Source organism: Hippichthys cyanospilos, chromosome 6 (genome assembly GCF_059441005.1).
Source record: "Hippichthys cyanospilos isolate Australia breed blue-spotted pipefish chromosome 6, RoL_Hcya_1.0, whole genome shotgun sequence".
In the NCBI taxonomy this organism is placed as follows: domain Eukaryota; kingdom Metazoa; phylum Chordata; class Actinopteri; order Syngnathiformes; family Syngnathidae; genus Hippichthys; species Hippichthys cyanospilos.
In genome coordinates, this window is record NC_142374.1 from 271,860 (window position 1) to 295,133 (window position 23,274).

The 23,274-nt window shown below is 41.5% G+C and overlaps 1 protein-coding gene across 10 annotated transcripts in view; it reads right to left on the reverse strand.

Moving 5' to 3' along the window:
* Positions 1 to 13,297, reverse strand: part of LOC148421781 (uncharacterized) — a 28,212-nt gene extending 14,915 nt beyond the window's left edge. For 3 of the 10 annotated variants that reach the window (XM_088416287.1, XM_088416284.1, XM_088416294.1), the window contains exons 1-3: positions 8,659 to 13,297; positions 8,187 to 8,370; positions 7,952 to 8,049 (exon numbers count right to left, since the gene is read on the reverse strand). In XM_088416287.1, coding sequence (XP_088272413.1) covers positions 11,495 to 13,123 — 1,629 coding nt within the window. In that variant the 5' untranslated portion in view covers positions 13,124 to 13,297 and the 3' untranslated portion in view covers positions 7,952 to 8,049; positions 8,187 to 8,370; positions 8,659 to 11,494. Of the gene's footprint in view, positions 1 to 476; positions 1,251 to 4,477; positions 4,609 to 7,817; positions 7,871 to 7,951; positions 8,055 to 8,186; positions 8,371 to 8,658 lie in introns of those variants that run through there. The other 7 variants (XM_088416290.1, XM_088416292.1, XM_088416285.1 and 4 more) reach the window with 7 other exon arrangements.
* Between the last annotated feature and the right edge of the window lie 9,977 nt (positions 13,298 to 23,274).

A 23,274-nucleotide genomic window follows, 5' to 3' on the forward strand; every position in this document is an offset into this window, starting at 1 on the left:
TTTTTTGTGTACATTTTCTTACAAATGTCTGACAAATGAACCTGACATTTACTTTTTGTATTTTTAATTTGTATTATTTCTGAGGATTTCTTCTTAAATTGCTGATCTAACTAAAGGTCTTGCCTGATTTGCTGATTTTACAGTTGGATAAGTTATTTTTTTAAGCATCTGCTCTTTATTTAAAACTTACCCAAAATAATATATTCTGATGAGAACCTGTAAAAGGCAGCTCACGCAAACAATACTGAAAATCAAGGCTTTATTGTAAGGGCCCTTTAAAATGTTTCTTAACCGCTTTGGATAAGTTAATACAACATAATTATCAAAGACTATAAGTGTTACACTGCACTAATACTGTAGGTTTTCAACATATTCTCCTTACTGACTCAAAGTATCTTGTGGCCTTTATCATTAAAATATTGTGGGGTCGCGTGAGGTGTAACAGGGCAGATGGGGTCACCGAGGTCAGGTGTTCTCAATAAAATGTTTATTTTGTCACTCAAAGTTCAAAGAAACTATATCAAAACAGGTGGTCAAAAGACAGTAATCAAAATCAGGTTGGTTCTTAGAGTTCAAAACTACTCTCTTTACAAAGTACAAACGAAAGCAGGAAAAATATATGATCAAAAATGCAACAACTTGAAATAAAGTCTGTTCACGGGATTCCAAAACTGGCGCACAAAGTACAACTTAAAGTAGTTCAACAACGGTCAAAGTTCAAATAAAACCTGTTGTCACAACTCTCTGACTTTGTCTTCAGTGGCACTCTCTTGCTCCACATGTCTCTTCCTCAGCAGCACAGTCTCTCGCTTCAATCAGCCAGGTCGGCTTTTATCCCATTACTTGATCAGCTATACCTGTTGAGGCAGTGAGGCATGCTGGGCATTGGAGTCCTCTGCATCTTGGCCATTTTGGGGTGTGGCATTGGTTCACAGAAGGGGAAGTACCGGCCCTCTACTACCCGTCCCCTTGTGATGCCACAATATACAAAGTTGATTGTGCAATGTCACCTTACCGAAACATGGAACTGTACCAAATTTTCCTCAAAGTCATCTGGAAGCCTTTTGCTATTGCCTGACTGAACTTTTCCTTTTTGCCTTAAAGCTTCATTCAACTTAGTCTGCCTGTACCAATCAGCTGCTTCTGGAGTCTGACAAGTCAAAAAGAGATAGGATTTCTTCCTCAACTTGATGGCTTTCCTTGCCAGCCACATTCACCAGTGGGTTCAGGATTAACTGCAACAACAGACACTGAAAGACAAAGAAAACAAAAACTGGATTTTTTTGTTTGTTTTTAGAATAGGCAGATGATTGATCCTTATACAACAGCAATTGTTGTATGTCTCCATATCAGCTAATAATTGCCAAAGAAGGCAGGGTACGGCCACCCACAGCCTTCAGGTGGGGAGATGGGTCTAGAGCAGCACACCCTAGCTTGCAGTTCAATAATCAACTTCATGTCAGGTCATGTGAACAGATTTGCGGCCAAATGTTCTGGACACTCGGAGGAAGTGAGCACCATCTGGTGGTGCGTTAGCTCTGATGATGAGAGAGAATACTGGTCCGGCCTGGCAGGCTCAAATATATTTGTGGAGGTTTGCTGGGAAAGTCAGGCAGAGTTCTCTGTGAGAAGGCGTTTCAACTTCCACCTCAGGCAGAATTTCTTCCACGTCCTGGGGGCGGCAGGGAACATTGAGTCCAAGTGAACCATGTTCCTTGCCTCTTTGTTGAGGCGGCTGAGTGAAGTTGTGTAAGCAAAGTGTTCGGAGCTATGGCGCCAATTCCCAAACCCTCTGTGGGACACCAGCAGTAAGGGATTCCGCCAAGATGAAGAAAGGAGTCCTAGCTGGCATTTTTGGCCTGTCAGACGGCTTCAAGGTAATTCTGGTCCGCCATCCAAGAAGGAAACAATGCGCATTTATTACTGCGTATAGTGGAGATGGTGTGCTGCTGACCTCAGCTCGAGACGTCGTAAGCCAGTGGGCAGAATGCAGTGGGCCCCCGGTTTACGAACTCCCTCTTTTAAGAACTTTTCATCTTACGAACGTGGACCGCGGTGTTTTTTGTCCCCCTCTTACGCACAAACTTTTCGTCTTACGAACAATCAAACATGCTAGTGTTTTCGCTTTGCAGCATCATCAAAAATAACTATTCTTGCATGTGACAGTTAACCCCCGATATGCTGTTGGTCTTATAAAGTCACAGTCACGGTGTCAGTCACGGTGTCAGTCACAGAGATGCCGATATGCTATTGGTAGATTAAGTTCACAGTCCCGGTCTCAGTCACGGAGATGCGGATATGCTATTGGCCGGCATCACGTCAATCACATGAATGCTGATATGCTATTGGCCGAACGCCTTCATCTAGCTTGATGGCACAGCTGGTTGGTGTGTTGTGAAGACTTTGCAAACTTTATCTGTTAGACATGGCATCTAAAATTGCAAGTGGCGGTAAAGGAAGAAGTAAGAGGATGATGACAATAGAAACGAAGCACGAAATAATAAAAAAATACGGAGGCGCACGCATAGTTAACCTTGCTAGTGAGTATGGCCGTAACCACTCGGCAATCTTCTAAGGGCAAGAATTTCCTTGCCAGGGGACGGACCTCGGTCAACAACAAAATGGAGAGGCTTCTTCTATTATGGATTAAAGAGAAGGAAATCGCCGGTGAGATGTTCTCGTTTGAGAAAAATTCTAGTTTAAGAAAATATATAAATACATTCTGCGGGTTCGTCTCTGCTCCCCTCCGCCCCCACCCCATCTCAAGTCATGTCGCCCCAAAGGTAAATGTCCTTTTTCCTTTGTATATGTATGTTATTTAATTTAACTGTACAGTAGTTATGTTACTAATTTTTAATGTGTATAAAGTTTTGATTTTTTTACCTAAGGTTTTTGCACGCGTTACACGCATTCACTAATTAACAATAAGTTTGGATTGCCCGTCATACGAGCAATTCAAGTTACGAGCATAGCCGCTGAACGGATTATGTTCGTAACAGGGGGGCTTACTGTACTTCAAAGACCTGCTGAATTCCACTGACATATGTTTCTGTTAGTGTAACTGGTGTAAGTATGGGATCAAGAAAAGACACCCATTGACTGCTATTTAATGGGGAAGCAGATCCACAGATGTGTTGTCTCTCACAGGTATGAATTTGATATATATATATAGATATATATACATAAAGTCAAGTCAAAGTCAAAGTCAAGTTTATTGTCAATTTCTTCACATGTGCTTAACATACAAAGGAATCGAAATTGCGTTTCTCACTATCAGCTGCGCTTTACATGTACAATAACAAAGTGCAGGTACGCAAGACGAGACAATCCAAAAAACTAGATTTTTATCTATAGTAATAATGTAAAGTGCAGTATATTTGATCTACTTTGCCTAGTGTTGCTAAACTAATAACTAAAACTAAAAACTAAATACGAAAAACCAGGTATGGCAAGATTACCCCAAGACAAGACATAAGTAGCAGCATATGACAAGACAGTCCAACAGTACGAGACAAAGCAAGACAACTCTGACTGTGGTTGTCCCAGTTGTGTGCATTTGAGGTAGTTGTTATAGTTCTAAGTATAATCGCTAGTGCAATAGAAGTACAATTTATGAATAAATATGGCAGCAGCAAGTCTGTGCAAATTTTGCAAGTGCATGAGTAAAGTTTGAGTTTAGGTGGGGGGTCAGCTAGGTGTCTCTTCTGGCTGGGGCTGAATGTGAGAGAGAGGAGTGAAGAGAGAGAGAGTTCAGCAGTTTCACGGGGGGGGGGGGGGGGGGGGGGGTTCAGCAGTCTCACGGCCTGGTGGATGAAGCTGTTCTTGAGGGTGGTGCGGGAGCGGAGGCTCCTGTACCTCTTTCCGGAGGGCAGGAGGCTGAACAGTTTGTGTGCAGGGTGGCTTGTATCTGTGACAATCGTGACGGCTTTGTGGCTGAGGTGGGTGGTGTACAGCTCTTGCAGTGAGGGGAGTGGAGCATCAATAATCCTCTCAGCTGTCCTCACGATGCGTTGTAGAGCCTTCCTGTTGTAGTCAGTGCAGCTCCCGCCCCACACGGTGATGCAGCTGGTGAGGATGCTTTCGATGGTTCCTCTGTAGAATGTGATCATAATGGTTGGCTCAGCACTTGCCCGCTTCAGTTTGCGCTGGAAGTAGAGATGCCGCTGTGCTTTCTTGGCCAGAGATGCAGTGTTGGTGGTCCAGGAGAGGTCATCGCTGATGTGCACCCCCAGGAACTTGGTGCTGCTCACCCTCTCCACTGCAGCACCATCGATGGTCAGTGAGGGGTGTTGGGTGCGGCCTCTCTGGAAGCTGACGACCATGTCTTTGGTCTTGCTGATGTTTAGCAGGAGGTTGTTGTCTTTGCACCATCTGGTCAGAAGCTCCACTTCTTTCCTGTAGTGGGTTTCGTCCCCATTGGAGATGAGGCCCACCAGTGTTGTGTCGTCAGCAAACTTCATGAGGTGGTTGGAGCTGTTGGTTGCTGTGCAGTCGTGTGTCAGTAGGGTGAAGAGGAGGGGGCTGAGCATACAGCCTTGTGGGGCCCCCGTGCTCAGGGTGATCCTACCTGAGATGTTGTTGCCAACACGCACCACCTGAGGCCTCTGGCTGAGGAAATCCAGCAGCCAGTTGCAGAGAGTACATATATATATATATATATATATATATATATATATATATATATATATATATATATATATATACACACACACACACACAGTGATTCCTCGTTTTTCACGCTTAATGGAGACCAGAGCACCCCCCCAATACCCACACTGCGAAGTAGTGTCATCCCCAACGCCCATGGATTCTTTTTTTAAATGTGGAAAGTCTTCATACGATACATATAAGGACAAATATTATTGAAGCACAATAATTTAATGAATTCTTAACTCCTTAAATCTTATACAGTAACTGTTGTTATTGCTCCCCATCCATTATGCTGTAGTCTCAGCCGTGGTCATATTAGCAGCACCCGGAAGTCTAAATAGAGGCTGTAGCAAACAGGATAAAAATCACAGTCTACACTTGAAATTCCAATTTATTACAAAAGAAATCGAGGTACGATATATCAGTGCTCCATTTTGCCTGTGTCCATGACACATAGCTTTTGCCTGGGGACGCATACTTTCGAATCAACTTACATCTAAACATTAATCCGTGTCCATCTACTCTTTTATCCAACAAAACTTACAACGACTTACAAACATTATTAAAAACTTCGCCCCCCATTTTATTTTGATCTTGCAGAAAAAAATAACATCAACCTAGAACTAGAGAACACATCTGTTTACAAAAATACTGGTACTGGTGAGCCAAATTGTGAGCAAGTCGATGACAATTTGATCGCGACTGAGAAAGACTTCAAGATAAAAACGCCCCAATGCTGTTCGTTTCCTACATTACTTGATTTCTACAAAACCTGTCCTAACTAAACCCTACATGTTCATAGTTTTCCATCAATGGTAAGCTGAGAGGCTGCACAGCACTGCCATTAATGTCCACTCGGAGGCACACTAGTTAAAAAAATTGTTCTGTAAAATGTGATTTGTTTTCTAAATAACTTGGTTGTCACCTGTAACACTTAAAATTATACAGTATGCCATTTTGTTTTCTCAATAACTTGGTTGTCACCTGTAACACTTTAAATTATACAGTATGCCATTTTGTTTTATTGGCTTGATCATAAATTTGTGGTATGGATCAAATATGATAATTTCTGTTTGAATTCGGGAGGCATCTGAATAAGATGACTGAACCACCTAAATCTCCAAAAAGTGGCCGATTTTTTTTCAAAATTCAGCATATTTATTGGATTATACACGCAAATGTGCCATGTCTTCCAACATGCTGTTTGAAGTAGCAAAAACACTCCATTCACGTAACATTAGGCCATTTTTACAGTAGAAAAACTTGAATTGTAGGAGAACGATGAAAAGTTGAAACTTGAAAAATTGAAGCGCACTAAACATGAATATGTGGAATGATATGAAGTTTGAATGGCATGAATTGGATGAACTGGGAAGAAGTTGAAATGAACTTAAAAAACAGGCAAAATAATAAAAATAATAACTAGAAAAAGTGCAATTCCTGAAGAAATTGTGTGTAAAGGTGAAACCACTGAAGGGTGAGTTGTTGAAACGTGGAAGGATGTGGAACGTTTGAATGATGTGAACCTATGAAGAACTGTGAATAAGAATAAAGATGAAAAACTGAAAATGTTGAACTGTGGAATGTTGTGAAATGTATGAACGGTATGAATCATAAAAACTGAATCTAAAGTAAGAACAGTTAGAAAAAGCTAAAACATGTGAATGTGAAAAATACAAAGTTGAAAAACTGAAAAGGTTGAACTGTGGAATGATGTGGAAGTTTTATATGGTTTGAATCATAAAAACTGTGAATAATACAAAGTAAGAACAGTTTGAATAGACCAAATAATGTAAATGTGAATAATACAAAGTTGAAAAACTGAAAAAAGTTTAACTGTGGAATGATGTGAATCTGTGAAGAAATGTGAATACTGCAAAGTTGAAAAACTGAAAAAAAAATGTATGAAATGAGGACACTGGGGCTCGAACCACTAAACTTTTATTGTTCTGAGTTAACCATGCCGGATGCTATACTAGGTGAAAGCAGTAGTTAGAGCGAATGAGACGTCTAATAAATTATCCAAGATGGCCACCTTTGAGGGCAGATAGGAGTTGAAGTCTTCAGTCTATCTAGTCAAATGTCTCAGATCGCCGCACGATGGCATCATGGGATATGGAGTACGTTGTGTAACTAAACTATAGGTGTCAAATTCCAGTCCTCGAGGGCCGGTATCCTGCATGTTTTTGAATCCTCTCACTCGCAAACACACCTGATTCAAGTGATCAGGATCATTTTCAAGCTCCTGTTAATGAACTGATAATTTGAATGAGGTGTGTTGCGGTGAGAAAATCACAAAACATGCAGGAAAAAAAATATAGGTTTGAAATGAGGACTGGAAACCAACGAACTTACAACTGGAAGACGACAACTCTACCACTGAGCCATGGCGCATATTGAAAATGTGAAAAGGTATAAGATCACTCGATTCACTTAACATTGAACCACATTTAACATGCAAAAAAATATAAATGGACAATGCCCAAATGAGCACTGCAACATGCTAGAATTAGATTTTGGTATTAAATAATCTAACTTTGTTTTTAATATCTGATGATTAAAATTAAACATTTTATTTAAATACAATACACTATATCCCATCATCCACTTCAGGGGCAGCAAAGAGAAACGACGTAAATGGTGGGCAATCTTAGTTACACCATACAATCTGTTGTCACAGCATGTGGTATCGCTTTAGATTGCAGTCTACATTGCAGCCTAGACAGCAAAAAGAGTAACTCAGACCAGCCAAGATTGACTTTTCTATGCCAGGCATAGGGAAAAAGCTTGGGCAAATGAACTCGTGGGTTTTCCAACGCTTATTCAACTGCCCAGCCGCTTCTCCTAGCTTTTATTGAGCAAAAGCATAGCAGATTACAAGACACAACAAAAGAGCCAGCCGGGCGCCACCGACAGCTGGGCCAAGGTCCCGGCTCACACTTTCGTGCGTCAACAGCTCTATCTAAGGACAGGGTCAAAATGAACTAGGATTGCATAAATGGGTAACAATAAAATAAGCAAATAATGACAACAATAAATGATTCCCTTCACACGGACCCGGGCTTGCATGATATGCTGACATCATCATCTTGTCATTTTCTACAATTCAGTAAATTAGTATATCACATGCCCAATCAAGTAGAGTGAACTGAACAGAAAACACTCACATATTTGTTACTGTGATTCTGCACCGAACCTCTCTTGCTACTGAACAAAGAGCCTGATAAAAATAGAAAGGAAATATATACACAACATTCACTGGCTTCAGGAAGAAATATCAGTTTAATGATGAGCTGCTTACCTTGAAGAGAGGAGAAAGCAGACTTGGTTTGTTCCAGATGAAGACAGGTCCTTGACCAAGCAATACAATGGCTCATCTACTTGGTGGCAAGCTTGCAGCTGTTCTTTCGATGAATCCGACATGCGAAGCCACAAGCAACAGATGGACAACATCGGTCAAAAAAAATTATAGATGGGAAAAAAAATACTTTTACCGCCTTTACAAAAGAAGATAGGTTTAATGATGAGGTACTTACCCTTGCCGGCCAACAAAAAGAAAATGTCTTGAAGGGAGCAGAAAACAAATTTGGTTTAATCCAGAAGGAAACTGCCAGTGGACAAGCCTGATGATGTCTCATCAAACACCTGCACACGGTGGTGATTTTCCAGTTCTTTGGATGAATGCGGATGTGGAGCAACAGACAAGTGGACAGCATCGGTCTACAAGAACGAAACAAAAAACGTTAAGGAGGTGACAACAAAAGCTGAGGAAGATATCCCCTTTTCTTTTTGTTTTAATTGACGTAAATTATGGCTGCCGTTTGTCTACTCTGTGAGAAAAAGGGGAATGCAGGACTGTTGAGTGAAAACTTCCGTGCTGCTGTAGAGCCGAGATGTGTTTTGGCTTTAACATTATATTTATATTTAAATTTCCTAACCATTTCATTTTCTACAATGGCATGACATAAGATTATGCCGCTCACGTACAATCCATCAGTAGACACATACCTATGCTCTCCATTCTGAGATGAACAACCATTTCTCCATAATGACAGACCTGTTTTAAGAAGAGAGAGTAAAATTATACCACTTAAAATCAACAAAAAGATATATTATAGCGACCTACTTACCTTGTCTGTTTTCTGCTCTCACCTCATGCTGGCGAACAAACAAAAAGATGATAATACCACTAAACCCTTCCATCAACTTAACCCTCTGTCCTCAAAGATCTTTATACTTTTTCTTTTGGGTTTTGTCTCTCACCTCCTCCCTTCCGCTCACCTCACACACATGCTAAACCCATCTTGACCGCAGATTTCATCCCATCACATGACAACATGTCATCCCACCAATCGCTCCCAACGATTTGACATTCCATCCTCCAGTTATTATGATTTTTTTTTTTACTTTGTCGTGAAATTTGATTCTCACCTCATAGTCACCTTCTCATACACACGCTAGACCTGGATGGGCTCCATAACACAACAGGGACAACTCTTAATGTGCTATTTGGACATGACTCACCTTTCAGTGTGTAAAACACAGAAGACAGGACTGTGATAGCTGTAGTATGTTCGCAGGGCGCACTGAGGTCGGGAGACAAAAATGAGGTCAAGCAGAGTGTTCTTGTCATTGGTACTCATATTTACAAGCTGTGTGTAGCCCTTAGAGACAAACAGTTCCATAATGGGCTTGTGTGAGTCTGACAGCGCATCTTCATTGAAATCTCCGCATACCAGGATCTGATGATGGTCCATCACTTCCAGAGAGTACAACAAACTTTGCCAAACAAGTTTGGCAAAAAAAGAGCGCAGACTCTATCCCGGAGGCCTGTACACAGCAGCGATGAATATATCGATGGGAGGTGCAAGTTTGACCACGACAAATTTGATATCGGTGACACCCTGGATGTAGATCGTTTCGTGTGCCGGAATATGTTCTTTCACCCAAATACCTACGCCGCCTCCACGTTTCGTCGTCAAGTCAGGACAATTTGAATTTGAGACGCTTCGGTTCTAGTGAAAGGCCGTGTAGCCTTCCAAGATGGCATTTCCAGCATCCACTGACCTCTGGAGGTGTGCTTCTGTCAAGCCCAAAACGTCAGCAAAGTGCAGCTCATGATGACATTTGAAATCCCGCGCATGACAACACAGCCCTTCAGTGTTGTGATGAACAAAGACCAGGGTGTCAGTCGGATCTAGCGTGGGCATAACGTGAAGGAGCGGCATCACGAGGTCCAAGGACGCATCCATCATCTTGGCTAGAGCGGTCATTATTAATGGGTTGGCGTGGATCCTTCTCTCGTCCATATGCAGCACATGGAGCCCGCGGAGAGACGTCACTCGGCTCAGGGCGACGTATGCCATGCCGTGCTCAAAGATGCCTTCCAGCGACACCACCGCTTCAGATGTGATCATACCTTGGACTTTGTGGATCATGCAGGCGAAAGCAAGCTTAATGGGGAACTGCAAACGCATCACTCCTGGCCATTTTAACTTCTCCTCTTGCCTGTCAATATAAACGGTGTTATCGGCAGCACTCGCCTTTTTCGCAGCTTCAAGCTCCAGCCCAAGTTTCTGAACGCGTGCAAGGATCGACAACTCTCGCAAAGAAACCGTTGCACAAACCTGCCTGCACATTGATATTGCGGGTTACCATAACCCGAGCACCGACGGCCACCTTTATCGAGTCCGGCAACTCGTTCTTTGCCCCTTGAACGGGGGTGGCTTGTCTCGCCATTCTGCCAGTCCTTTGGTCTTTCTTGTAGTCGTCTGCGTCGATGGTCACAATTTCATTGTGAAGCAGATTCATCATCTGACTGTTATGGTCATTGACCTGCTTGTTGGTGGCAAAAACATGCAGAACATCCTTCGGGCAGTTCTCCAGAGTGGTGTAGGTTATAGCCAGCAAAGCTCTGTCCACTTCCGACAGCTCGTGGGACTTCTCCTTGACGCGAAGTCGGTTCAACAGTTCGGCGAACGGAACGTCATCCTTCTGCCTCATGATTTCGGTCAGCGTTATCATTTCAAAGCTGTCGCGCCAAAGGTCCAGCCTGGTGGGATCGTAAACACACAAAGGTTTGGACTGTCTCATAGGAGGGAGCTGATAGAAATCCCTGACGGCGATAACGGACATGCCGCCAATTGGTAAATTGATTCCTTTGACTTGCTTCAACCTGGCGTCGACATACGCAAAGAGGTCTTTCGACACCATGGAAATCTCATTGATGATGAGGATTTCAGCAAGCGATAGCGCCGCTCTCACTTCGTCCAGTTTGTTGCCCAAGCCGCGATACGGGGGTTTGAGGCTTCTTGGCAGTTTCAGTAGGCAATGCAAAGTCATACCTGAAATGTTGAAAGCCGCAGTGCCGGTGAAGGCTGCGAGAATTACCGTCTGTTTGGAAATGTCCGCTTCCTCAGCAAGGCGCAGCAGTCTGCGCAGTATTTTTGTAGCTTCTGCGTGAATGCATTTAAATAAATGTGACTTCCCCGTTCCAACGCCGCCGTTGACGTAATAGAAGAACTGACGCGGTTTTAAGCCAGACACGCATCGTATGCACCAATCTCTGACCAGTTAGAAAGCACACGCTTGCTTCCGGTTAAGGTTCCGATACATGTCTTGCAATACAGCCAGATCGATGCGAGCGGCTTCCGTCGCGATGGACATTTCCGGTACCTTGGACCTGACGTTGTAGTCTGGAATGTTTTCCTCCACAGCATACCCCATGTCGTTCAGCAGGGGGAAAACATTTGTGCCTTTCGCTTGTTTGCCGTACACGATTCTGCAGGTCGAGGCAAAATCAGCCAAGCGCATAGCTTTGAATTTCTCCGTTTGAGGTCTGCATTTATACTTTTCCAGCAAGCCGGTCATCCACACTTCGACGGAGTCGTGCGTTTTGCCCTCGATGTATGAGAGGGGCAAAACGGGTTATCAGTGCGTTATCACTGGTTTGTACAAAAACAACACTGCGGGACGCTTGCTTCATGTGTAGGCCGCATAAGCGCGCGACACCATCTTGCGCGCTCACCTCTCTTTTCTTGGAGTACGCTTGCATGATTAGTTTCATTTCGTCGCTCTCGTTGACATTTTCGCAGCGGGAGTTCTCGATCACCAATTTCAGGTACTGGCTCAGGCCGTGTTCAGCTTTGCTGATGTAACTGCAGATATAGGTAATGCAGGAATAAGCGTTCAGAATGTATTGAATGTCCACATTTGCGTCCCAAGCAAGAAGCAGATGTCGATTGTAGTTGTTCACCCAGCAGTCTTTGGGCTCTCGCTTGAGCACGACAGAGGTCTTTGCTGCCATCGAGTACAAACCGTCCATGTACTCTTCACCGGTGAGTTGGCACTTAGCCAGTAGCTGCGGCAAAGTCAGAGAGGCCGTTTCCGGTTCGTTCAGCAAATTTTGCAGATCGACAAGCTTGGGGATTGGCGCTGACCGCTTCTCCCTCTCTGGATTTTCTCCATCGTACTCTTCACGTCTCATGATCATGGTTCTCTCGCATGGCAGCTTGGGGAAACCGAAACGGCACTGCGTGCCGGGTCCTTTGACGCACGTCTTTGAATGAGACTTACTGTGCATCTGAACCTCTGAGATTCTCCAATGGAGTTCGGATTCCTTTTCTGCATTTGGCAGCTCGGAGGAAATGTGGCGTGACACAAAATCACAGATTTCTTGGTCTGAGGCCTCCTCAAAAACGGGGGCGCCTTCAACCCAAATGAGGCAATGGCTGTGTGGACTTCCTCTGTGCTGAAACTCCAATCTGTAAAAGTAATCGACCACTTTTCCGTTGCACCGGAAAAAGGAGCAGGTCTCTAAACAGACCTTCCACACGTTTGTCAAACATGCGAATGTTGTCACCGGATTGCTGCGGAGAATTTCGCACTTTGCGGCCCAGTCGAGGTCGGCGAAAATCTCCCATTCACCTTGTTGCGCTTTGATGGCGGTGATGACTTCTTCCCAACGCATTTCGGCAGCCGAGAACGGGCAGAAGAACGTGGGTGTGCCTAGCTGCCGAATCATGGCAAAAAGGTCCTTGAGACATTTCTCCCAAAAGGCCGGGGTGCCCCTTAACGGCACCATGATGCGGACGGCGTCTTTGCTGTGTTGCTTTTCAACTTCCCGTTTATCCTGCAGCATAGCATTGTTTATTCGTCGACCGTCTTTTGTATAAGGTTTACATTTACATAGCTGTATTTTTATGTTTGATGTGGCCTGGTGGATTTCAGTCACAAACTGAGCAAAGAACAAGTAGTTAGCTTCTCTGGCAAAACCTTCATCCACGCAAGACAGTTGGGTTTTGAAATACTTGCTTGGCGTAAGTTTAATCTCCCTCTCTTCATCGAGAGTGTTTTCCCCGGTCGGGAACTGGACCGGAAAAGCCATGGCCTCAAGTTTGGGAGTCTTGAAAAAGCTTACCGGGCTATTTCTTTCTGTGGGAGCAACAGAGTAAATTCCCTCAGTGAAACTCATAATTTCCTCTGATACATTGTTAGGTTGGAGTTATTATTCAAATATTACGCCACCACTGGGTTCATCTCCTTGCACATTTTGGGCATGCTGCTGTGGTTCGTCACACTCACCATTGTCTTTGTCATCATTTATTTCACGGAGAGCATCACTCTCAAATCTATTTATCTGGACCAGATCTTCCTCATCAAAGACACTCATATTCATTCTGTCTTCAGAAGAGCTACTTTCATCATCGGTGAGCGTTGGGTCACAAAGGTCAGGGTCGTCACGAATGATTATGTCGCTGTACTGTGGGTGGACCTGCTTCAGTTTAATCAGAGCACGCATTAGGTTAGGCCAAGTGAAGTTTGAAATACCTGATGGCCTTTGAAGCAAAGCCGTCGCTTCAGTTTCACGCGCAAAACTTGTGATTCTCTTCTGGGTCTAGGCAAGACGTTGACCGTCTCTTGTACTTCTGATGGAACACACACAACATTTCTACGAATGGCTCGTTGCTGACCTTTTGGTAATGCAAGAATTTTCGCAAACGGGATAAATTTTGCGATCAGATGCCATTCCAATATGTTCAATCCACAAAGCTCATTTGAAATGTCAGCAAGTTGGAGGTTGTTCGCAATCGCTAGTGCAGGCATTTTGCCATTTTTTAGATGCTCAAAGCAAGTGTGACAAATCCACTCTTGTTTTCTTTCCTCTGGTACTATACATGAAGGGTCACATTCAAGGTTAAAAATATGAACAAACTTTCCTGTGAGGCAACTTTCAACAATGTGTTTGTTTTTCTCAAAAGAGTGATGCTGACAAGGGTGCACTTGGTTAGCAAATAATGCTCGGTGACAAACAGTTGAGACAAAAGTGGGTCCAAATGTAATTTGCCTTTTGAGGAGTTCGACAGCTTTAGTGATTTCACAACTGATTCTGTCATTTGATAGTTGCTTTAACACTTTGTATTTTTTCAAAATGTTAATTGCGCAACGCAACACATTTGTTCTCAATGAATCGTGCGTTGTTTTCATTGCCCGTCTCATGATTTCCTTATGTTTGGATCTGAATACAGGATCATTTCGGTATCGGTTTGTGATGTAGGAGCACTGTCGGGCTTTAAATCCGATGTCATCCCAATACCTTTGCTTAATGTAAAAGCGCTGTCTAGCTCGAAACTCAAGGTCATCCCAATACTTTTTTGTAATGTAAGAGCGCTGTCGATCGCAAAACTCGAGGTCATCCCGATACTTTTATGTAATGTAAGAGCGCTGTCGATCTCGAAACTTGAGGTCATCCCGATACTTTTTTGTAATGTAAGAGCGCTGTCGATCTTGAAACTCGAAGTCATCCCGTATCTTTGTTTGACGTAAAAGGCCTGCCAAGCTTGAAACTCTGGATCACCTCGATATCTTTGTTTCACGTAAAAGCGCTGTTTATCCTGAAAAGCAAAATCATTCTGATATCACTTTATCATGTAGGCGCGCCGTCTCAACTTAAAGCTATCATCTGTCTTGTAGAGATGTGATAAACGGAAAAGGGTTTTCCTCTTAAAGTTCTCATTGAGTAAGTAAGGATTTAAAACATAGAACCTTTGTTTCAAATGAAAACCTGTCTTGTCTGTAACGAGTATATAGGCACCTTTTCCTTTGTCCTAAGTCTATGTTCTGACAGTAATTTTCTTTACTTTTTATGTTTTTGCGTATTCGTTTCAGTTCCTTTTTCTGTGTTTGTCTCTGGAGTCAACGGCCATCTTTTTTGTGCCTGCATCCGTCTTTTAAATTTTCTTCTTCTTGCTTTACTCATATTTGACAAGTCTGGCAGAAGTTTAGACGTTGGGAAAATCAACCCATCAGATCTGAAGATAATGAAGAAACAATGTTGGAGGTCATGGCACATATGCGTGTATGACCAATAAATATGCAGAATTTTTAAAATATCACCCACTTTTAGGAGATTTAGAAAGTTTGGGCATCGTATTCAGATGCCTCACAAACTAAAACAGAAATGATCACATTTGATCCAAACGACAAATTTATGATCAAGCCAATAAAACAAAATGGCATTCTGTATAATTTTAAGTGTTATAGGTCACAACAAAGTTTTTTAGAAAACATCTCATTTTACGGAACAATATTTTAATTAGTGTGCCTCCGAGTGGACATTAATGGCAGTGTGGTGCAACCTCTCAATTTACTGTTGATGGAAAACTGAACAAACACAGGTATATTAAAATGTTTATGCATTTATTTTTATATAAAACATGGTACATATTTCTCAATGTACTGAATATACAATACATTTTTGGAAAAATCAAATACAATTGGCATACAATGGAAAAATTACAGCTGTAATTTCAATACTGTGATATTTTAGTGCAAGGTTATCACGAGCGTGACATAGGGCTGCACAATTATGGCCAAAATAATAATCACAATTATTCATCATGAACATACATGTCTATGTATTGCACTCCCCCCCCCCCTTTTTTTTTTAATACAAGCAGCAGAAAAACAAGTCCTTGAAGCTTGATAGATTGTGGAGGAGGTTCTTACCTGATAGTGTCTCATTACCACGATATCTTCGCAATGGACACTTACTGCTTACAATATCACAGTGTGTTCTTTTGGCACTCTACATCTATTCCACCCAGTTGAGCCTAAAAGGGGGCTGTTCCCAGTTGTGGTCCCTTCTGAAGGTTTCTTTTTTTTTCCCCTGCTGGGGTTTTTGAGTTTTTCCTTCCTTTTCTGGGCGCTTTATACTGCATACACATTTGCTTATCTGTAATATTCTGTTGTGATGTTCTCTAATTTTTCTTCACCTCTGAAGCCCTTTCAGACTACGGTAATTCAGGGCTATATGAATAAACTTGGCTACTGCCCATGGATACTTGGTGGGAAATTAATGGGTTTGTATCAGAAACATATTTCTCTACATGAGTTTTCCACATGACAGATTAAGAGTTTTGAATAAGAGAAAAAAAAACTCAGAAAAATAACTCTTTCCTGCACATTTTGGAGGCAATTGCAGTTATAGTAAAAAAGATACACATTCCATGTTTTTCAAAATTTTGTAACTGCTTTTAAAGTAATAATACCTAAGTTATTTATTATTTTATCTTTCAACCACTTAAATTGTTCAGTAGCATCAGTTCAATCCATCCATATGTAGGTGTAATCCATTGTTTTTACCAGGGCAAAAAAATATGTGAATTTGAAAAAAGGGGTTGCATCATAAACATATATAGTTCTCTATGTGAATATACCATATAACAGAGTTTTAATAAGAACATAACTTTAACATGTACATATTTGGGGGTTAATCGCAGGCATAGTGAAAAACATTCCATGTTTTCTTAATTTTATGTTTTGTAAATTGCTGTGTCGATTATGACACCGCACACTCTTTGATACGACTTTGTTGCGCTTAATTTAATGATCACTAGATGTCCTCAAAACTATCATTGAGGCCCCAAGCACTGAACCAACATTTTTTTTTTTTAAACACTGGGCCAATGCTAGTGAATAGATAGCATTCACTGACATCACAATATTGCGACTACGCGCCATATTGTGGGGCAAGTTGTACTTGTTTACATGGTCAGTTATTTAAAATGTCATCTACCTCTAGCGTTACTTTTTTTTAAAGAGAACGTTTGCGGAAGGTTTAGATCAACAGTCCCTGGAGCGATACAAGTCAAAACTTTGAAATAGGGAATTAAGCTGTACGAAGCGGAGGAAAACTTTTCAACTGACTGAAAGCTAGCCGAATATCACGTATCCCGACATCATCAGTTATTTATTGAACACATAAGTGCATACTCATTAAAAGATAAGGAAGTTTAAAAACACTGTAGTCCTACAACTACTTCGCGTTTGGGTAGTCAAGGATCCGTCAAGGATCAAATGCCCATCATTGCTAAGGTAAGCCTGACAGGATATCATAACCCCCCCCCTGTACACTTAAAAGTAAAGTTGTAGATCTACTGGCAGTAGTAATTATAAGATATTGCATTTGTATGGTGAAGCATGAGACCGTGACGTAGATGAGCGAACATGCAAATTCTTCATTATTATTATTTACATACATGACCCTATTTAAACTAAATATTCCATTCCAAATAGATAAATGAAATATTGTGTTGAAAGTTTACAAGTACATTGAATATTATACTTATACAGTGTGAAGTCAGCCTATCACTCCCATGGATTAATGAGTGAGTAAATGATACAATTACTCATTTAGTAAATTAGGTTTAGGGTTGCATTTTAAAACACACATATATTTGTGTGTGTACATATGTACATATGCAGAACCTGTTTTCTCAAGCTTGATATTTATTTTTCAGGTGAAACATTCTCAGTCTTTGAATGGCCCTCCTTCAGAGGAACGAGCAAGGTGAGTGAAGTCCGAGGTAACTTAAGTCTTTCTATAAGTCAAGTGCACACTTCATTGGCAAATGGGGTCAAAATTGTAGCAAAAGTATTCACGAATGCGTAACGAAAGTCACGTACGTGCAACGAGAACCACAAATGTGCAACGAGAACCTCAAATGCCTGACTGAACTCACATGCTTAATGGGATTCACAAAGGTGCAACAGAAATTGACAAATGCGCAGAAAAAATCATAAACGCATAACGAGAGACACAAATGTGCAACAGTAATCTACAAAAGCACAAAAAAATCCACAAATGCACAGCTGAAGTCACAAATGTGTCATGAAAGTCAAAATGTCAACGTTGATTTGTATACGTACACTCATAGTTGAATGCTTACATCTGTAATTTGCCTGTAATTTGGACAATCTAAGGAGCACTTGGCCTCTTGGATTGTTACATGTGACTTTGTCTTCAGTCCACGGAAATAGTAACACGGAAATCACAAATGCTTGAGGGGATTCACAACACTGTATTGGAGGACTTGTGTTTGACTCCATAGCTACTCATTTGAACCACCTGGGGATGCTACTAGTACCTCAAAAATTCCCATACAGGCTTAAAGACGAGGTATTCATAAGTGTTTGGTTTTTATTTTTCGAACAAAAAATTAAAATAAATACATGTACGCATCTTCTATTCAATGGTACTGTGTAGTGTAATCTTTAGGGTTCATACATTCAGCAACCAGTTGCTGAATGCAAATGCTGTTTTGTGTGATTATGAACGAGTGTTACATGTGATCGAAGGGACAGAAGCCGTAATGCATTCTCTTTTTCAGATGTAGGATTGTGACTACTGCTGTCTGGGAACAGAAAATATGTCAACAATCGACCCATATCTGGAATTGGGAGCCAGTTAATCCCAGAACCAGTTGAACTCTTACACCAGCCACCATCGTGGATTTTGCAAAAACACAACAGCGTAACTTTACATTCAAATAATAAGGTAATTATAGACCAACTGACGTTTAGTCCCATGAAAAACAACTAGTAATTTATATATTTCTACTTCTGTAAACAAGTTTTCAGCTTTTACGTTTTATTTTATGTTACCTTTCAATCTAAACACTTTAAGTGCACCATGGGGAAGTAGTGTTGGGTTGTGTACTGCAAGACGGCAAGCCTTGATCAATAGGGTTGTGGTACAGAAGCAGGCGGCTAATGGGGACCCCGATCGCCCTCCTTAATATGAGTTTCCCTGGGATGACGAGCTGTGGGCCAGGTTGCTCAAGAACATAAAGAAGGACAGGAAGGACGACCCAATTGCTGAAAGGTACTTCTTCTTGGACTCCACAGACAGTGACTTTACAGCTACGCCCACAGTGCACGGAGGGAGGCAGAGGAAGCAGCTGATCGAGGACGCCGTGACAGAAGGTTTCACCAAAGCACTGCCTACCCGCCCTGCATGCTGCAAGCGCCTCACGCCTCCAAGAGGTCCATGTCCATGGCCTCATCGACAGCCAGGAAATCGGTACAGGTGGCAGAAAAAGCAAGGATGGAAAGCGAGTTCATGGACAGTGACAAATTCACCTCCTTTAAGGACCTCAGAAAGATCAAGACAGAGAACCTAGAAACTACAGGCAAGATTTGAGTGCAACTTGCTGAATATAAAATAAACTTTGGCCCTGAAAATACATTTTAATGCCAGCAAACAAGTTTTTAATTCGATTTTCGTTTCAGAATCTCCCTGGATAAGGACACCTTCAAGTAGAACAGGCAGTTTCTCGCCCTGTTCACGTATGAGCCATTCTTGGAGTGCTGCCTGCCGTGGCCAACGTGCTGACGATTGGAGAGACTGGGAGCTTCGTCACGGCCAAAGGCGGTGTCAAGATTGCTGACACGAAGCTGTGGCACATCTTGCACCGCCACAGGGATGTCTTTACAAGGGTGCGCCAGGTAACCATGGCTCTGGGCTTCCTCAACAACTACAGCGTTGAGGAAACAGACAATGTGACGATGGTGGTGGAGGTGGTGTCAAGGACATTGACGTTGAGACCCTGGCAGCTGAGCAGCGCTCCTGCTCATCTTGGTGAAGGCTCAAATCCTCCTCAGTCAGAGAAATAAGTGCCAAAAATAGTACAGCAGTGTCTTTTTGATCATGTCTGCATCTCTATAGGGCTGGTCTTAAGATGCACAGGCTGCTGTACATTTATAACTTTTTTGCTGTTTATAACTTAGGTCAAAATTGCACAAAAAATAAATGGTAGATATTTTGACCCAAAACATGTATCATATGCTAAATATAGCTATTGCTCCTGAAAATGTCAATGATTATCCCCGCATTTTGTAATTTTTGTCAATCTATCATAAATTCTGAGGAATTTATAGCCATTTTAAGTTTTCTTATACCAGTGTAAAAAATGTATTAATCAGGCATTTATTAGGGAACGACTGAGTTTTTTGATGCCGCTGCTCATGGAGACTCCTATTTGCCTAAGGTGCCTGTTTTGGTTTTAGGTCGCTAGCTGCTTTGGTTTTGAAAATAATTAAATTTTAAGTTTCTGAAAATTGGCCCCATTTCCCGTCAACTAATAGTGAAGTCTGTGGTTCATGCTAAGTTAGTTCACGCTATTCCTTGTGTCAAGACAAACATTTAAGTATGATATGATTAAGATGCAAGTCACAGACTTTTGTGAACTGGACTGAGACACGTTTAATCCTTTAAAGAGTTAAATGTATCACGTTAATGAATTCTCACAATAATTTTGGAACAGCTGTAGTAAATATGTAAATCAAGTGTAATATGGAATGTAAATGTGTGTATAATTGTTAGTAAAATTCCAAGACAAAGTTCAAAGACACAGTTTGGCCTCTAATGCAGAAAAGCATCTCAAACAGCCTGGCAAAAGAGACTAACTGTAGACAGCTTCCTTACATATTATAAACATTCCAAATGATATTCTAGTTGGCTAATATTCACCTTAATAAATCTATTCCAATTTCAGCTGGGCCATTACATTTTGCCACATTATAGTGCAGTATTTGTCTTGTACTAAGCTATCTTTTTTTTAAAGTTGGTTGCCCATATGAGCTGCTGACCAGGAAATAACCACTCACAACAAATTCCTGCCATCATGAAATTGAGAACTACATGCAGAGATGTTTGCAACTGGCAGTGGACGGGAATGCATCTTTTTTCCCTCCTGTTCTCAATTTAATTAAAACCAAGTCATCTCTGCTTGGACGATGGATAGCCACACACGCAGCTAACTTCTTTCTCTCGCATCAGGCTAAGCTAGCGTTCCCTACATACACATCAACATGTAGGACCTACGTGTCCTGTGATTGGATAAAACCTCTTGCCGCCTGCCTTGAGGGCTGGGAATACTTTTTTTAAAACCTTAGTTCACACTGACCTGACGAGTGAGGTAAGCACGATGCTTATTTTCCCTGAATTTTTGGCAAAAACGTACATTTTTCCAAAAATATTGTGAATTATGAATGTTTCGGTATTTCAAAGTGAATTTACCTCGGTGAAATTTATGTGGCCAACCGTTTGCGAATTTGGTATTTCCCAAAATGTATGAAAGTGACACAAAATTCGAAATTATTCAGATATAAAGCATGGCCGAACACTTCAAAATGTGTAGTATTTGCTTTTTTCGCTTAACATTGTTTTAAGTTCTGATAACGTCGTTCGAATTCGGTGTGGAAAAAAATTTGTACCATCGGCAAAGGAACGATAGCCTAGCATTCTAAAACGTGTTTCAAGTAAAACATACAAATTGTTAATCAATCATTGGAAATACCCATTCATTTTATCTTCCCATAGCTCAAATACTTTATTATTTCTAGTCCGCCCCCCTTTTCTCGTTCCAATGGTGGGACTAAATTACAAGTACAGTGAGTGCGCATTCACCATATACGTCCGCCGAGAATTGCCTTAAAAGGGCCACACGCTTGGTTGTGTATTTCGCGTGACCAAGTGAAAGCCGTACATGGGGCATTTGATATCAACTTCTCGTTTCTACTGTAGCAACGAAAATTAAATGGGGTTCAAACTTTTCCATCGATTAATGACTTTTTTAAGGGGGGTGGGGGGGTCGTGAATATATAATGCTTGTCAATTACATATTCGTGTGGTTGTCGCCTCCCATCACAATCAAACAATCCTGAGAGCTAGAATATGTTGGAGACTTTTAATTTGTAAGCCTCGCAAGGAAGTGTCAATCGAATGTCCTTAACGCATCTTCACTCACAATGCACGTGATTGGAAGGTGGAAGCTTCTGGTAGCGCACACATTTGCCACATGCTGCATTAAGCTAGCTCGGCTACTGACTATTGCTTTTTGACGCTCATCACTGACACCTGGTGGCACTTACAAATAATGGCGCTCAACTTCATCTATTGACTCATCTTGCATTTTATATTACAATGTCATTAATGTTTAATCTATTGTTTTAATTGTACATGATACACTTTTAACTTTATCTAATTTTAAAACTAATAGCTGCCTTTAAAATATAGTCTAAGATAATGCGACAAACATATTGTAATGTTAATATTAAACAAATGTATTTATTATAGTATTAAACTAAAGTTTGAAAAAGAAGACTCCCTTGCTGCTTAAATCGGTGTTTTGTTGTCATCCGCTAAACTGGAGGCTGTGCTTCACCTCATGACTAAATTTCACATGCATATCCTAGCTTCTGTAGGACTTTATACAGTTTTGTCAAATCGTTTTGAACATTTAGAATATATCACATTAAAAAAAAAATACATGTCCATAATAGTATTCGCTTTTTTTGTCAGAATGGCAGCAACTGTACTCTGCGCAAAAGTGGTCGCAGAACTTGAGACAGTTAAAGCAAGAAGATGGTCATTACATCCAGATGACACTGTGGAGATGCACGGACAATACTTAAACAAAACAGTTGCCCTCTGTGATGGGGTTGACACATTTAAAATGATGCTGTTCCCTGAACTTGCATCCCAAGTCACAGAGAGCAACAGTTTTGTTTTTGTAAATTACGGTGTGGACGCTAAAAACAAAAAATCACAACTCAGCAGAAGGGCCACGCGAATCTATGTCGGGGCTCAGATTCACGTCTCACTGTAAATGGAGGCTGAAGCTAGAGACCTCATTCTTCCGCAATTCGAAGCTTAGTCTGCTCGTACAGCTGGCTCACTGTGATTTCTGGAGATATTGCATTGTGACAGAAATCATGAATATCAAACTCGAAGTCTTCCACCGGTCCTTTGGATGGATTTCCATTTGCAAAAAACAAGCTCTTGCCGGTCTCCAGCAGTTCACCCATAGTTAATGATTTCTCGACTGAGAGGTGTCATGGTTCCATCTCCATTTCTTGTTTTAATCGGGTGATAAGTGTCGTTATCAAAGTGGAGCCATCCCATTTCAACCCGCCAGGTGGCTTTGAGCGCATATTTATTGGCAAAATTACCAGAGCGCTTTCTGTCTGGGTTGACAGGTGTTTTCCAGTGTTCCCCGAGCCTGTTTCTTACTCTCTGCATGAAAGCGGAATTCACTCTCTCCACTCCACCTGACTTTTCATTTGCCATAGCTCTTTGACGACAAAATGCTCAGAGTGCAAGTCTGTCCCCATATTGTACGATGTATTGTCCTAACTCCTCATCTGTCATCACATCTATGACGTCGATGTCGATCTGTAATAACCAACGCACACGTAAAAAAACTTAACATTCATCTTTACCTTATCATCTTTTAGTTAACTGATGACACTATCAGGTATATTCCGCATTTTCAGGAAAGA